This window comes from Leopardus geoffroyi, chromosome A2 (genome assembly GCF_018350155.1).
Source record: "Leopardus geoffroyi isolate Oge1 chromosome A2, O.geoffroyi_Oge1_pat1.0, whole genome shotgun sequence".
Lineage (NCBI taxonomy): Eukaryota > Metazoa > Chordata > Mammalia > Carnivora > Felidae > Leopardus > Leopardus geoffroyi.
In genome coordinates, this window is record NC_059331.1 from 111538559 (window position 1) to 111555355 (window position 16797).

The window sequence follows — 16797 nt, forward strand, 5'->3', positions numbered from 1 at the left end:
AGCCCTGTGCAACATCTGATACTTTCTTTAGATACTATAATACTTAAGAATTTGTGCTGTAGTATAGTTATTGAGATAAAGGACTAGAGAGAAAAGATTCAAACAAGCATCAGACAGGGCCCTGTCCTTAGATAGCTTTATGCTCTGATGTAGCCAACAGGAGATAAGGAGTAAAAATGTAAATAAAATTACAAAGTTGTATATGTTTAGTTCCAAAAGACTCTTAGAAGAGTGGGGTGGCAGGTGATAGTCAGGTATCAGAAAAGGAAATATCAAGGTAGTTTAAATGGGCTTAAATCAACTTCATGGAGTTGAAGGAAGAAAAAGATTTGAGTTCTTATATTTATTTCCCAAAACCCATGTATTCTATCTGAAAAACTCTCTTCAGTGATATAAATAACCAATGACAAGGAAGTGGTAGTGAAGCTAGAATCTATCCTCCATCGCAGAGTAAACTCTTGAAGATTCCTCAAGGTGAGATTGACATACAGTGCTGTAGTTAGGGCAGAGACTATAATGAGCTACTTTTTGATTGCCTTCCACCCATCCCCAAGACCTCTTCAATAGCTTTTCAACAAGGCTCACGAAGAAAACTGCTTATGTTAGCTGATCAGATAGTCCGAGCAACATTTGGTTCTCCCCAGATCTAGAAATTGTAGTTCGTATGTCCACTTGCCAGTGGTTGTGGACAACCATTTCCTTGGTATAGAGAACTTAATTTTCACGTACACTGGCTGTACAGGTCTGCATCGGTGACGTTGCATTCTGAGTTGCAGTTGCTGTATATGAACATTAACTGAAATAAACAGGGTCCTAATGTTTATTACATTTTTGCAAGTTTTAATTTTTAGCTAAACTGACACATACAAATTGGTGGTGAGTCTGTGCCGATGCCATTTTTTTGTAAAAACCTGAAGTTTGCAGTCTACTGCTTTGAGATCTTACCAGAGGAACAGCATCAACAGGCTGCAGCCATAGTTGTGATTGTTGTAAATGGCCAAAATTGTGTGTCCATAGAATTTTTCCATCTGTGGGGTTTGCAAGTTGTTCACTTAAAACATTCTTAAGGGGCGCCTGGGTGGCGCAGTCGGTTAACCGTCCGACTTCAGCCAGGTCACGATCTCGCGGTCCGTGAGTTTGAGCCCCGCGTCAGGCTCTGGGCTGATGGCTCGGAGCCTGGAACCTGTTTCCGATTCTGTGTCTCCCTCTCTCTCTGCCCCTCCCCCGCTCATGCTCTGTCTCTCTCTGTCCCAAAAATAAATAAAAACGTTGAAAAAAAAATTTTTTTTTAAAAATAAAACATTCTTAAAAAGAATGGATTCTTGTTTATAAGATAAAGAGAAACCAAAGATTTCTGTTTATGAACATACAAAAATTCTCTCTACTTAACCTGTGCTGTAAATAACAACAGTATCTATGGTGAAGAATGAAACACTCCATGGCTACTAGATTATTCTCTGAACTCTGAATTAGTACTTTAATAGTTTAAAAAATATATTTGTCAAAGAAATTTAGTTACAAGTATAAACAGGGTATATATGTTGCTTAAATACATGTGATTGTTATATACATCTACATGATCTGAGATTTTAATTTTGAAATGGGAGCTTTTTTGTTTCCATGTTCATTAAAAACTAAAAACAGTTTCTAAAAGAAAAGTGCATGAGTTGATTAATGCTAAAAGAAGAATAAATAACTATCAAAGAAACAATTAAGAAAGACACTGGAGAAAGAATGACAAGGGCTTTGTAAAGTGGTAATTAAGACTAGTTAATATATATGTGGAAATGTTCTGACTGGGCATGTGGTATTAGAATTAATAATATAAATATAATATAACATATATTTGTGTTGGCATGTGTTTGAAATCTCAGACAAACATAGTGAGTCCGAATAAAGCATGAAGTCTTGAGCTAAAGTAATTGAGGTCTGTTAAAAAAAAACATTTGTTTATAACTAGTGCTACTAATAACTACAATTTGTTCCATCAACTTCCTTCTAACTTATGTACTACTGGCACCTGTTCTAAGTAATTTGTAAGGAATTTGCATGCTCCTATGCAAGAAATGTTATGAATAGAGATGATTCCATTTCCTCATTGTTAAAATTGGTTGTTAATTTTTTTCTTGTAAGTTGGTTATTTCTAATTATGATAATATAGCAGCTGTGGACAATGCCCTTTCTTTCACATTCTGTGATATGAAAGTGACTGTAACTTGTTGAAACTCAGCCCTGGTATTGTGTTACTATTATTGCTCCTGGAGAGGCTTATTAGCCTGTCACAGAAGCTGTAAGAAAAATCCATCATTTCTTTTGGAATACGATGAGTCTTTGTCACCCACAATACAATTAATGTTAAAAATAGAAAGAATGCTTATGATATGATTATGATTAGCCAGAGATGAGCTATTGTCCAAGTAACAGAACTAATCCAGCAGGCCAAAGATGACCTACACAGAACCATCAGTTTGCTGATTGCCATTTCTCTCTGAGTTTGATGAAATATTCATGCCTTTGCTCTCCTCTCTGCAAGCACTATTGATTTCTTGTATAAACGCTGCTATATTTAGTCTAGACAAATGGAATGTGGATTGCTGCTGAATAAATTGGATGAAAGACTGGGATCTTGCTTGCCGCTTTCTCTCAGTCTTGGGCAATTATTTATAATCAAGAGCAGTTTTTCTAAGTTGAGGGTGATTTTTCACAATTTAGTGATTAGTCTCTGAACAAAGGCAAGCAGTTAGACACAATCATTTCTGTTGGGATAGCAGGTTAAGAAGTCAAATTACCCTTTGAGGTTGACAATAGCTGTTTTGGAGAGTTCTGGGACTTTTTTCCCTTATCTTTTTTTGTGGGAAGGGTTTTTTGTTTTTTTTTTTTTTTTAGAGATTCGATGATCACAATTTATGGATAAGAAGAATGCCAACAAGGAGAGAGGCCAGTGTCTTTTGAAATTCTACATTTTGTCTTTATAGGGTTAAATTCTGACCTTTGTTTATTGGGATTTCCATGTAAACACTGGGGGCTGTAGTTTGGCCTTTTTAATGCAAAAATGAAATACGTCATTAACAGTCATTGCTTTTGGTTGGAATTATGCCAACTCTATAAATTAATGTTGAAAATCTCATGTTACTCCAGAGTCTTGATTGAAAGTTCTATAGCAGGTACTGCAACGAAGAGATTTTAGAGGCCACTATCCTCATTTAGTCCCCAACTCGTCACAATTACTATCTTTCCTTTCATAAACATCAGTGTTTTAGAAGACATTGTCCACCAAACAATGGTTCATTAATAAACTGTTTTACCATTTTCATTAAAGTGACATATGTAGCATCATCAACACAAGCTTCTGATCAATACACTGAAAAATGACCAGTGTTAGCAACCCAAGATTGATACCAGCCCCCCTTCCACCTCACCCACCTGCCTTGTACGTGCAATTCAAGTGACAAGTAAGGGCATTAATGTTTCATTCAGTATTTGCAGCCTTAACTTCTACAAACAAGATTTCTGTTAGCTGTTCTTGACTCAATGAAAATAGCTCTTAAATTCACACAGAATATAAACTTTGTAGTTCCCAACCTGGAATCTACAGATGTAAGTTACTTACAGTAGTAGTCAGAGCATTAAATGCAATTTGGAAAAATACAGAAAAGTAAGAAAGGGAAAATTATTCCTATTTCCACCCCAGATACAACTATCTTCTGTACCTCACCAGTCTTTGGTACACGAATTCAGAGACTAATACAGTTAAGAACCCAATGCTCTGGGAGGGTTGGAATTTTTGTCATTTTTGCTCTACTGCTGAGTCCAGCATCTAGCATCAAACCTGAGAATTTAAGGTTCTCAATAAATGTATATTGACTTAAATGATATTTATTTAAAGAGCTATCCTAGGGTAGTGTCACTTCTATTACTGTTTCTTCACTTAATGTTGTAATAGCATTTTTCATGTTCCCATGATTTAATGATTGTGTATTTTTCCACCATATGGATGTGACATATTTTACCTAGACATTTCCTTGTAGTTGGTGATTTTAATTAAAATAATAATACTTTAATAAATAGTATGACATTGAACTGTTTTTTCCTGTTACTATTGTTTCCTTAAGATATCTTCCTACGGTTGGCAAACCTGAATCAAATGGTAAAATACTTAATACCTCTTCCTACATATCACCAAATTATTTTTTAGAAGTTTTAAGCTGTTTGGTAGTGCCACTTGCAATACATAATTGTCTACTTGGTATTATGCTTACACCATACAATGGGCCATTATATACACACACAGGCAAATGCATGAATCATATAGATGATATTTAATGTTTAGAAAACAATGGCTTACTTTCACTTAAAATTTATATTTCTTTACTGGTAAAGATAAATTTTTTAAAATTGCTTATTTATATTCCTTTATTTTCTTTTTCCTTTTTCCATTTTTCTAGAAGTTTTAGTGTTTTTATTTTCTAGTACTAAATGGAAATCACATGCAATTTTATTTGCATACTCGTTCTTAATATTTTTGTTTTGTGAGCCACACAGTATCATATAGTTTCATATGCAGGAAATTTCAATTTTTATATAACTTAAAAAACTCAGAGCATTTATTGAGAAATGTACTATATGTTTTAAGTCCTTGGAGTGGATTATTCCATTTAGTCCTTTTAATAGTTCCATGTTGTTACTGCCTGTCTTCCTTGTCTATGAGCTTTTGTGCTTATGCCTTCCATCCTACAAGTTATCTAACAGGAGTAGAATTATATGCGTGTGTGTGTGTGTGTGTGCATTGTCTAATTGTTATGCATTGTCTAATTTATTTTAGATATTTAAAATTTAAATGTCCTATAATTATTCTTATCAAATCTTCTTCCTCTAGTGGTTTGATTTGTTTTAGGCTTCCTCACCATTTTTCTGCCTTGCTCATTTTAGGAATAAGGTAACTGAAATATTATCATTTTAAGAACAGTACATAGAAAGTTGGCTACTTTCACTCCTTGATATTTGGACCTGGGACCATTGTTGTGGTTGGTTAGCTAACCTACTCATCATTTTCAAGATTTTAGCATGCAGATCTGTCGTTTTCTTTGTTAGGTCCCATAGCCCTACAGATACCTTGCTAAAAAGCTTTAATTCTTAAGGAATTCCTTTATTTATTTGTTTGTTTATTTATTTATTTGGGAGAGAAAGAGCACAAGTAGGGGAAAGGGGCAGAGAGACAGGGAGAGAGAGAATCTTAAGCAAGCTCTACGGCTAGCACGTGCCTGAAGCAGGGCTTGATTTCATGACCATGAGATCATGGCCTGAGACAAAATCAAGAGTAGGAAGCTAAACTGACTGAGCCAACCAGGCACCCCAGGAATTCCTTAATTCTTAAGGAGTATATCTTAGAATATATCTTCTGACTCTAATTACAAACCAAAATGTTTGCAAGTGTAGAAATTGAGTTGTGATACTTCTGTGTTATAACCTGGCATCTTCTCAACAGAGTTGCATTTTTTTGTCCTAAGTTTACCTGACTTGCATAACTGATCAAGTAGAATAGGTTTTATGAATGACTTATATACCAGTAAATGATTAGATTCATCTGTTTGGTGTTTTGTTTTGTTTTGTTTTGATTCATCTCCTTGAAAAGAGAAATTTAGAAGATGCATGAAGGGGTATTGGTGGTTGAAAATGAGCATAGGGTCCATTTTTTATCAAAACTAATACACAAAAGACTTTTTATCATCGTCGTAAAAAATGACTACAGTAGTTGACCTAAAGTTTGTTGTAGGGTATAATCTCTTTTATTTTTTGTTTGTTTCCAAGTCACTGTGCTAATTTCTTATCCTCTGTCATGCCCCCTACCCCCGCCCCGTTTTTCCCCCTGTTTCTCTAGTGGATGTGAAATCAGAGGTTCCTGTGGGCCTGGAGCCCATCTCGCCTTTAGACCTGAGGACAGACCTCAGGATGATGATGCCTGTGGTGGATCCTGTTGTCCGTGAAAAGCAACTGCAGCAAGAATTACTACTTATCCAGCAACAGCAGCAAATCCAGAAGCAACTCCTGATTGCAGAGTTTCAGAAACAGCATGAGAACTTGACACGGCAGCACCAGGCTCAGCTTCAGGAGCACATCAAGGTAGCAAATGTTTCTTTGCCTCTGACCTTTTCACTCCAGAAGCCTGCAGCATGACATGAGCATAAGAAGGAGCACTGGGGTGGGGAGAGGAGGAATGTTTAAGACATGGAGGTATGGTTTGGAGGAAATTGTGATTTTACTAGTGAAAACCTTGGGTAAGTAGTAAGAGTGCTGATGAAAAACCTGCTTTGCTTCTTGGAGGGACCTCCACTACCCTCATCCATTAGTTTACAGCATCAATGGTGGGAAATAGTGATTCTTACCTTCTGTTTATTCTCTGGTATGTGATTTTGTTCATTTGCCCCACTTATCTATTCTCCGCCAAGAAGAATCATGAATGACCCTGGGAAGATCCAGTGTGTGTGTGTGTGTGTGTGTGTGTGTGTGTGTGTGTGTGTGTGTTTGTTTGTTTATTTATTTATTTATTTATTTATTTATTTATTTATTTATTTATGAGAAAGAGCACATGAGTGAGTGGGTGAGAAGGACAAAGGGAGAAAGAGAGAGAATCTCAAGCAAGCTCCATGCTCAGCACAGAGGAGCTCAATCCCATGACCCTAGGATCATGACCTGAGCCAAAATCAAGAGTTGGATGCTCAACCGACTGACCCACTGAGGCGCCCCTTCATTTTATATCTTTAAAGAATCTGCATAATCTATTTATCAGAAAGGATAAATTAGTCACTTTATGTGAAGAGAGACTTGTGTTGTTTTGGGTTTTTTTCGTCTATAAGTGGATATTTTTTTTAAGCTTTTATGTAAATTCCAGTTAGTTAAAATGCAGTGTAATATTGGTATTAGGTGTACAATATAGTGATTCAACACTTCCATACATCACCCGGTGCTCATGACAGCACATGCACTCCTTAACCCCCATCAGCTATTTTCCCCCCATCCTCCCAACCACCTCCCTATAAGTAGATGTTCTGAGTATTTTCCCTACGAATAAGACCCTATAATATTCATTCAAAATAATGACAGAAAAAGCTCAGTAGAATTATATTTGAAGAAACCTGGGCAAATATTTTCAACATTTTTATATAAGTTCAATAGACCACAGATAAAAATTTATTAAAAGAATTTTGGGTGTAGTTGACAGTTTGAGACCCAAGTTGTTTAAATTATTCTTGGAGAAATATGTCTATATCCCAGAATATTTTATGATGGACTATTTTGTTGTCAAGTCATTTTACATGTATCTATGTATCTATTTCTTCTTGTATCTTTGAGATAAATGTTACTTTAACTTTATTTGTGAAATGTTTCAAATTCTTGACAGAGACATTTAAAACAAGGCTATTTTGTTCTGATTAAGTACATGTTTAGTTTTAATTCATTATGACAGTAATATAAAGTAGCAAATATTTATAATACAATTCCATTTTTATGGAATAAATAATAAAATAGAATTTTATTATAAATATTTGCTACTTTATATTACTGTCATAATTAATTATCTACGTCCTTCAAAATGATTTAAACACATGTTAATTTACTAATACAATAAATTACACATTCTATCATATTTATAATATTGTACAATAGACGCTTGATTACTCACTTGCATATTGGATACAGTATATTTATGTCAGATTAATATAGATAATTAATCTGTGTTGATGTTATATAATTTTACCACATTAATATTAGTATCTGAGAAGGTAAAAGTTCTACCTTCTTCCTTGTGTTCTTTGTTTTTTAAGATATTTCCTTAGTCTGGAAAGCCTATTGTATCTTATATTCCCAAAAAGCCTTTGACATCTGGTATAAAATGTCATGATTTTTTTTCTTTTACTAGTGAACTTTACTAAAAGAATTCTAGGGGCACCTGGGTGGCTCAGTCAGTTACGTGTCCAACTTCTGCATGTGTCATGATCTCATGGTTTGTGGGTTCAAGCCCTGCGTCAGGCTCTGTGCTGACAGAGCCTGGAGCCTGCTTCAGATTCTGTGTCTCCCTTTCTGTCTGCCCCTCTCCTCCTCACACTCTGTCTCTCTCTCTCTCTTTCTCTCTCTCTCTCTCTCTCTCTCAGAAATAAATAAACATTAAAAAAATTTTTAAAAGAACTCTTGCAATTTATTGATCTGTAAGATACCCTAAATTAAGAGTGGGGATTTTAGGGGCGCCTGGGTGGCTCAGTCGGTTGAGCGTCCGACTTCAGCTCAGGTCATGATTTCGGGGACTGTGAGTTCGAGCCCCGCATCGGGCTCTGTGCTGACAGCTCAGAGCCTGGAGCCTGCTTCGGATTCTGTGTCTCCCTCTTTCTCTGCCCCTCCCCTGCTCATGCTCTGTCTCTCTCTGTCTCAGAAATAAATAAAACATTAAAAAAAAAAAATTAAAAAAAAAAAAGAGTGGGGATTTTGTTTTGGGTCTCATGTGGAAACAGTAGCTCATAACTGTATTGAGTAGAATAGGAAACCTTAATTTAGTTTACAGGATTATTTTTGAATGACTTTAAAGCATTACTATTTGACCCTTGAAAAATATTTGGAACACTGGTGTTTAGATTTCCTTCTCCATTCATTCTTGCCATGTTAGGATGACAGTGATGAATGAATAAGATTTATATTCTTCACCATACTTTTTGTGGAGGATTTTTTTAAACTTTTATTCATTAAATATTCTCTACCCCAAATGTGGGGCTTGAACTCAACAGCCCTGAGATCAAGAGTCGCATTCTCTACCAGCTGAGCCAGCCAGGTGCCCTTCACCATGCTTTTTAAGGTAACTGTATAGTTCATTTTACTGTGGTACCTGACTCACGTTGCACTGAATACAGGGCAATAATAATAAGTTGCTGCTTTAAATTCTTCTTTTCACTTATATTTGATGCATTTTGTAGTTGTAAAGAGCCATAGGAAAGTTTTTGAAGTAATGTATTTTTTCATTTTGCTCACAAGCCAATAGTAGCAAGTAAGTAACTGATTGTTACTTTAGCTCAAAGTAGTATAGTCAGTTTACTGACATCTGGAAAATAGAGGAAAAGAGGAGGCTCTTGACAGGAAAAAGATTCTGAGATAGCCAAAAGGAAAATTTACCTTTTAAAGTGATTTTCTAAAGTAGTAAGTCGTTTTCTCAGAAACTAAAGACCTAATTTCAATTTCCTTTCGAGTTTAGGAAGCTTTTAACTTTTTAAATTTTAATTTACTCTTTCATGGGAAAGGATAAGAATTGGTGCTTTTAACTTTCATTTGGATTTTATGTTTATGAGGAACACATAGTACATGAAGCTTTTATTAGCATCAATCTTTGGCTTCTGTCATCAACACCTCTTGAGTTAGATGTTGTTATCCCATTTTTCAACCCACATAAGCTGAGACAGAAATACTGTAACTTGCCGAAGGACACACAGCCAGTAAATGGTTGTTCTAGGATTTTTAGCCTTGCCTGGTCTGCCATCAAAACTACCACATCATCCTCTCTGTGTCCTGTATCAGTCCAGAACATCTGAAACTGGGGGCTGATGTTTTATTTCCTTCTCTTTTTTTTCAATATCATTCCTGCAGTCTTCAATAATGAATAGTAACTATGGAGATTAAATTGTGTGATTTTTCTAGTTTTCTAAAATAGATTAAATTTCAATTTCACTGGGGCTTTGGTTGAAGCAATGAATCAATTTGACCACTCCCAATAGCTGTAAAGAGTTAATATTTAGGAGTGCCTGGGGGGCTAAGTCGGTCAGGTGTTCAACTTCTGCTCAAGTCATGATCTCGTGGTCCATGAGTTCCAGCCCTGCATTGGGCTCTCTGCTGACAGCTTATAGCTTGGAGCCTGCTTCGGATTCTGTGTCTCCTTCTCTCTCCATCCGTCCCCTGCTCACACTCTGTCTCAAAAATAAATAAACATTAAAAAAATTTTTTAAAAGAATTAATATTCAAGGCATAGTTTAAGTGAAGTTATAAACTTTTCCTTTAAAATGGAGTATGTAGAAACATCCAATAAGGGACTGGTATCTCAAAGCCAAAATGGCGAAGATTTTAATATGAAGAGTAACCAGAAATGCTTGTAACCATATCCTTCTGGGAGAGGTGAGGCTATTATGGTCTGCATACAAAGTTGGCTTCCTTTTGCTTCAGAGTAACTCTCATGCTATTCCACAAAGCTTTTTGGTTTTGTTCTCTTACTTTTCAACAAAAATTTCAGACTTACATTAGATAGATACCTAAAACAGCAAATTATGCTAACTTCATTAGGACTGAGATCTAAATATAGTAATAATCATTAAAATTAGTGTCGTTCAAACTTACCCAGTAAATTCCATATGCATTGTGAGCATGATGTGTGAAGGAGATTGTTTTTCTGACACATGAGGACCCAGGGCTTTAAGTAGTTTAATAAGGTGTCTAGATTTCTTATCTGGTAATATCAGAGCCTGGGTAGAACTCCTCATCTTTAGGTATTCGTCAGTGAGCACATTTACTGTTATTCATTTTCTCTGCCTGAGAGAAAACTGACATCTCCATACAGTTTTTAAGAAGCCTTCATATTCATGTTCTTCTTTGTTTGGAAGTGAATTCAAGGGATTCAGACAACCAGATAGTAGTTTAATGGAAGTGACTTCATTTTGACCACTCTCTCTATTCTGAATGTTTTTGCCTGCTGGATGAATGAATGAACGTTTGCTGCTTTGAGAACAAAGCCTATTTTGGATGTATAGATTACATTAATCTGAGAACCTTCTCTGTAAGGTTTAGGAATTTTTAACATTCATTCTGTTTTAGGTAGACTTCTCCCAAATTAACTTATTTCTCACCATTCCTTAGATTTGATTATTTTCATACTATTTCTCAGGATAAGAAATGAAGATTTCCGTTGTTTATTTATAATGTGAGAGACGTGGTAAAACAGACTTCTGGGCCATTTCTGTCTTTGCCTGTTTTCATATGTTTCAGTTGTACAAAGGAAAGCTACTCATAGAACTAAAGATTACAGTGAATTTGGTAACGAGTTTTGGTGGGGCGGCACAGGAACTGAAGCTACCTAAAAACTTGCTTATATGACATTAAGACCATCTATGGCATTAGTTGTTTGTCGTTAGATTTCAGTCATCTACTGAAAAAGTGAGTAAAAATGTAAACTAAACGGAAACAAACTCCAGAAGCTCCTAACAGTTTGATTTTGGTCAGTGATGACTGTAACGCCTAAAGAAATTGCACACTCTCATGTCTTTCTCTTCTCGCAAGTTGCAACAGGAACTTCTAGCCATAAAACAGCAACAAGAACTCCTAGAAAAGGAGCAGAAACTGGAGCAGCAGAGGCAAGAACAGGAAGTAGAGAGGCATCGCAGAGAACAACAGCTTCCTCCTCTCAGAGGCAAAGATAGAGGACGAGAAAGTAAGAGGCACCAGGGTAAAAAACGAATCTCTTCCCTCATGTTTAGCTGATCATCATTCAGAAAGAAGCCTGATAAAGAGTGGCATTAAACTTGTCAAAACTGTTTGCATTTAATTAAAAGAATGAATTATGGACTCAAATGTAAAGCTTTGACATTCACATATTATCTTTCTGCCTTCAGTCTGCAGAGGAAGTAAACAGAGCATTGTTTGGCAAAGATGCTTATTTCTGTTGTTTTTGAGGCTTAAAAACAAGGTTCTAGTCAAGCGATCTAGCTATGCCATATTGTTTTATAATAAACTTACTTTCACATTTCCTCACTATGCCTTCCTCCCGCTCAAGTTATAATTAATTGTTCTCTGTAAGTCAAGCCTTGCCTCCATTTAGTTTTTGAGTACCCAGACTTTGGGAAGATTTAAGGCAGAACGTTTGTTTAAAAAAACTATCCACAAGAGGGAGACAGATCCAAATAATTCCCCTATCTGAGGTCAGTTCAAAATCAGGATGTAGCAAGGTTTAAAATCAGATGACTAGAACTGGAACAGTCAGCAGTAGTTATTTGTTTAATGCTCAAAAGAGGTTTTTAAAATGTTAGTTTTTCCAACTAGCAGTTCAGGAGAGGTCAGTGTATTGTGTTGTCATTTATATTGTCCCCCAAGAGTCTTGATTTTTAAAAGGCAGTGTTTTAGTCCTCATTTTTTTTTTTAAGTTTAGGAAAAAATTAGTGTTAATTCTGGGACTCCCCTTTCTGCAGAAGCAATTAAAGAAATCATCAAGGCTCCTTTGAAAATTGGCATTTTGAGCAGCAGTTACAAAACATTACTGTGCCATTTCCAAAAGCCTGTTTTTAGACTCTGGTTTCTTCTTTTAATAGGAAAACTTCACATGCAGTGACCAGTGGTGTTACTTCCTAATTTTTGCTAAATACTCCAGAGGCATGGAAGGACAAAGCCCCAAGTCAACATCTATTTCTGTATGTGTATGTTTCAGGAGCAGTGGCAAGTACAGAAGTAAAGCAGAAGCTTCAAGAATTCCTGTTGAGTAAATCAGCAACAAAAGACACTCCAACTAATGGAAAAAATCATTCCGTGAGCCGCCATCCCAAGCTCTGGTACACGTATGTTCAGTGTTTGGCCTTTTTCATTCCCACGGGTCAAGAACATAGGTTCTGTGTTCAGCCAGCCTGGGCACAAAACCGAGGTCTGCCACTCTCAGCTATGTGGCTGTGGTCAAGCTCCTTGAATTCTTGTCCTTCTCTGTAAAAAGACTGTAATAATAATAATACCTGCCTTCTCGGGCTGCTGGAAAGGTCCTGTGAAATAATGTGGTAAACTATGCCACAGAGAGCAGTGCTTCATGAATGTTAGCAAGTATCATCTTGAGGGCAAGGAAGTAGATATGTTTTTTGGTGAATGAGTAACAGAAATGTGGGGTGGGGCATAGAAATTAGTTCCTAGTTTGCATTTTTCTATTCTCAGATGGTGCATCTGATATCTTTACAATAATTTCTGAGGATTTGGCAGGTTGAGACTTTATTTTACTTGGCTCGATAGGAGGTGGAGATCTGAGCTATTTTTAAAAGACCAGAAGCTTTGCGACTTAAAAAAAAAAAAAAAAAAAGGCAGGAAGACAAGGGAGGGAAGGGAAAGAATGAGAACGAAGGCAACTAAGTAAAGCTAAGTCTTCAGTGACTAGTTTACGCCTGTCCATCTGACTTCATTTTTTGCTGCACTGTAAAATGACTACCCTGGCTTCTGATACACAAGCTGACAACATAATGCATTATGGTTTTACAGATTTATGGATCCGTGTTTCCCTGAGTCCAGGGAAAAGCCACTATGAAATACACAGTTCTCCTTTCAGTAAAATATGAAGGATGTGGTGCTTTTTTTTTTTTTCTTTTTTTTTTTTAATTTTTTTTTTCAACGTTTATTTATTTTTGGGACAGAGAGAGACAGAGCATGAACGGGGGAGGGGCAGAGAGAGAGGGAGACACAGAATCGGAAACAGGCTCCAGGCTCTGAGCCATCAGCCCAGAGCCCGACGCGGGGCTCGAACTCACAGACCGCGAGATCGTGACCTGGCTGAAGTCGGACGCTTAACCGACTGCGCCACCCAGGCGCCCCATGTGGTGCTTTTTAAAATCAGGACAAACAGTGATAGATAAAGCATATTTGGATAACAGGCTAATAGATAATAGTATCATTGCTCTCATTTTATGTGTTTGCTGATTGACTATCGGATTTTACACTTGAATTTTTTGTGATCCCTCACATCAGCAAGGTTAAGGAAGTAAATACTTGATTACTCTATATTGAAACTGGAAGCATCCCAGGAGTTCTATTGAAAAAGTTATTATCCTTCTGATTCTATTTTATAAGTATCTGCTTTTCTCAAAAAAAAAAAAAAAGTAACTGAGGCAGATTGCGGAGTAGAGTACTGTATGAATACTTTTTAATGGTTTACATAATTTCCATCAGGCATGTCGGTTGACTTGAGAAGCTAGTCCCTGAAGAAAATTTTCAGAGGTTCAGTTAACAGCCCAAAGTATTTAGAAATAAATATCGGGGCGCCTGGGTGGCGCAGTCGGTTAAGCGTCCGACTTCAGCCAGGTCACGATCTCGCGGTCTGTGGGTTCAAGCCCCGCGTCGGGCTCTGGGCTGATGGCTCAGAGCCTGGAGCCTGTTTCCGATTCTGTGTCTCCCTCTCTCTCTGCCCCTCCCCCGTTCATGCTCTGTCTCTCTCTGTCCCAAAAATAAATAAACGTTGAAAAAAAAATTAAAAAAAAAAATAAATAAATAAAAAAAAAAGAAATAAATATCATTTTATTACTTAAAATTACATACATAATTTATAACTAATTCACACTCCTTCTAAGTTACAGCTCATTTTAAGAAGAGATAATACCTTTTTTAAATGGGAAACAACTACGTACAAACAACATGTCAGCTGAAAATTCTTTAGCTGCCCCCTTGGGTATATTAAACATGACTGTCAAATATCAGTTAGCAGTCCCTTTTTATACTGAACTGAACTTCAATAGGGCCCAACTCCAGACACTGTAAATCATTAATTTATGGAATCAGAATTTAATGCTTTTTGCTCACTATGGCTAGATGAAGTGCCCTTAAGCCAGTTAATTCTTGAGAATACGTGATTCAAATAGATAATACTGGCAGAACCCTGCCCTGTTCATTGGTTTCTTTGTATATGATAATCATGGGTGTTATATCCACTGGATACACAATGTTCAGTCCTGGAAACTCTTCTCCAGTGATGCAGTACAACTCTTTCACTATATTTGTGCAGGGAAGAGAAAACATTTTTAAAAATCATTTTCATGTTGAAGAAATATGCGATTGCCAATCTTTACCTTGTAAGTGCTGCAGAAATCAGGAGACCTGAGGCTGTTGACACTGTACTATCTCTGTAGTAGAAACGTCACCCTCATGTACTTTCATATATTACCTAGCAGTTTTCGAAAATGAAGTCCTTCTATATATTTACTTTTACTTTGGTTATTCTACCTTGTTGACTAAAAAGGATTTGACTGATGACTTCGTTACTAGTATGGCTCTTAACAAAACGTGCACAGGAATCTCAGATTATCAAAACTCAGGCTTTTGGTAAATTCTCTTTTAGTGAAGCAAACTTCCGTGTAAGTGTGTGATCACACACGCCGTGGTCATTCTTGGGAATCCTGCAGCATTCTATACCACTCTGCCAAAGTGAACTTGGTTACATGAGGCTGTGGTTTGTACACACTAAAAAGAAAGAACATAAACACAGCTGAGACACGTGCACAGCATGTGCAACTGATTATTGCTGGCCAACACGCAGTAAAAACTCCAGAGCAAATGGTGAGCCCTCTTTTTCTTTTGTAGGGCTGCCCACCACACGTCACTGGATCAAAGCTCTCCACCCCTGAGTGGAACATCTCCATCTTACAAATACACATTACCAGGAGCACAAGATGCAAAGGATGATTTCCCCCTTCGAAAAACTGGTAAGTTGGTTTAGCAAGACTCCACTTGCTCTTCCATAACATACCTGTAATTTAATTTTGCCTCTAGAGGAAAGGGTCAAAGGGTTTGAATCATAACTATCACACCCTCTCCACCCCTGCCCTTAGCATAAACAAATATGTGCATGTGTGCACACACACACACAGACACACACACACACACACACACACCAGTTTCAACATCAGTTGATGCAGTATATATAATCAAAGTACCTTTTCAAATTTAAAAGTTCATCATGTTTGGATTATAAACAAATTATTGTTTTATTAGCAACAAAGATTAGAATTAGGGAAAATAGAAATTTGGTTTCTTAGAAAATTTAAATCTCCATCACTGAGGACCTCTGTAATTTCTTCCATTTACCTAAATTTTTCTTGACCCTCAACCATTTACTACAAAAATGGGAATAATAAACTTTCTTTTCATCACACATTTTAAAATCCGTAAATTTTAATTGTTTGAGTGGTGAAAACATATAAGGCCAAGGCTACCTACCTTCTGAGTAAGTGACTTGCCTAACGTCTCACAGATTATAAGAGAACTCGGAGTGATGGTTTGTACCTAATACTCTCATGTAATTAATTATATAAAAACTTGCTTAGGGGAACTTGGACAATGAAGCTTCTATTTGGAGTTTAGTAAAACGCCTCTGGCTCTAAGGCTTGTATTTGTTTTCTTGTCTTCTCTTTTTTCAGCCCTCTGATATGTGCTTATTTAATTTGTTACATGCTCTTACCCCTGTAATAAATATATTTAGACTTTAGCTAGATATAAGCATAAATAGCATTTGTGTACATTCTATTCTAAACTTTATGTTTTCTTAGAGAAAGTTCTAAACTTAAAAATTTTTGTATCCAGAAATAACCTGAAAAGGTATTCAGAGAAGATAGTTTTGTCTATCGTATTTTACTCAGGCCTTCTTAAGAAGTGTAGATGTATGTAATTTGTATATGAAATCTAGAGAGTGGAAATGATTTCAAATAATTATATTCACTTTCCCAAGCAACCTCAAATAATTAAAATGGATATAGATTGTAAAAACACACTCTGAAGCTATATTCTGTCATAATTTACCTATAGCATAATGAAGATTTAAAAATAAATCCATCGTAAGTAAGAATTTATTACCTACCATCTAATGTACCAGGTACTGGGGTAGATCAGTGAAGTATTGGAAAGCAACCCATGCCTTTTAATTTTAATAGCTCACAGAGTTTTGCATGTCTAGTATAAGACAATAGGTAGAGTAAAATGCTTCAAGAAGTAAAATACCTCAAGAAGGCTATGCAAAGGGAAGAATGAGTTTTGTGTATTCCATCA

At 36.4% G+C, this 16797-nt stretch overlaps 1 protein-coding gene across 14 annotated transcripts in view; it reads left to right on the forward strand.

The window, feature by feature from the left end:
• The window catches only part of HDAC9 (histone deacetylase 9), a 944501-nt gene that overhangs the window by 481209 nt on the left and 446495 nt on the right, over positions 1–16797 (forward strand). For 9 of the 14 annotated variants that reach the window (XM_045495018.1, XM_045495017.1, XM_045495026.1 and 6 more), the window contains 4 exons: positions 5879–6120; positions 11302–11467; positions 12443–12569; positions 15337–15458. In XM_045495018.1, coding sequence (XP_045350974.1) covers positions 5879–6120; positions 11302–11467; positions 12443–12569; positions 15337–15458 — 657 coding nt within the window. The remainder of the gene's footprint in view (positions 1–5878; positions 6121–11301; positions 11468–12442; positions 12570–15336; positions 15459–16797) is intronic. The other 5 variants (XM_045495014.1, XM_045495020.1, XM_045495016.1 and 2 more) reach the window with 3 other exon arrangements.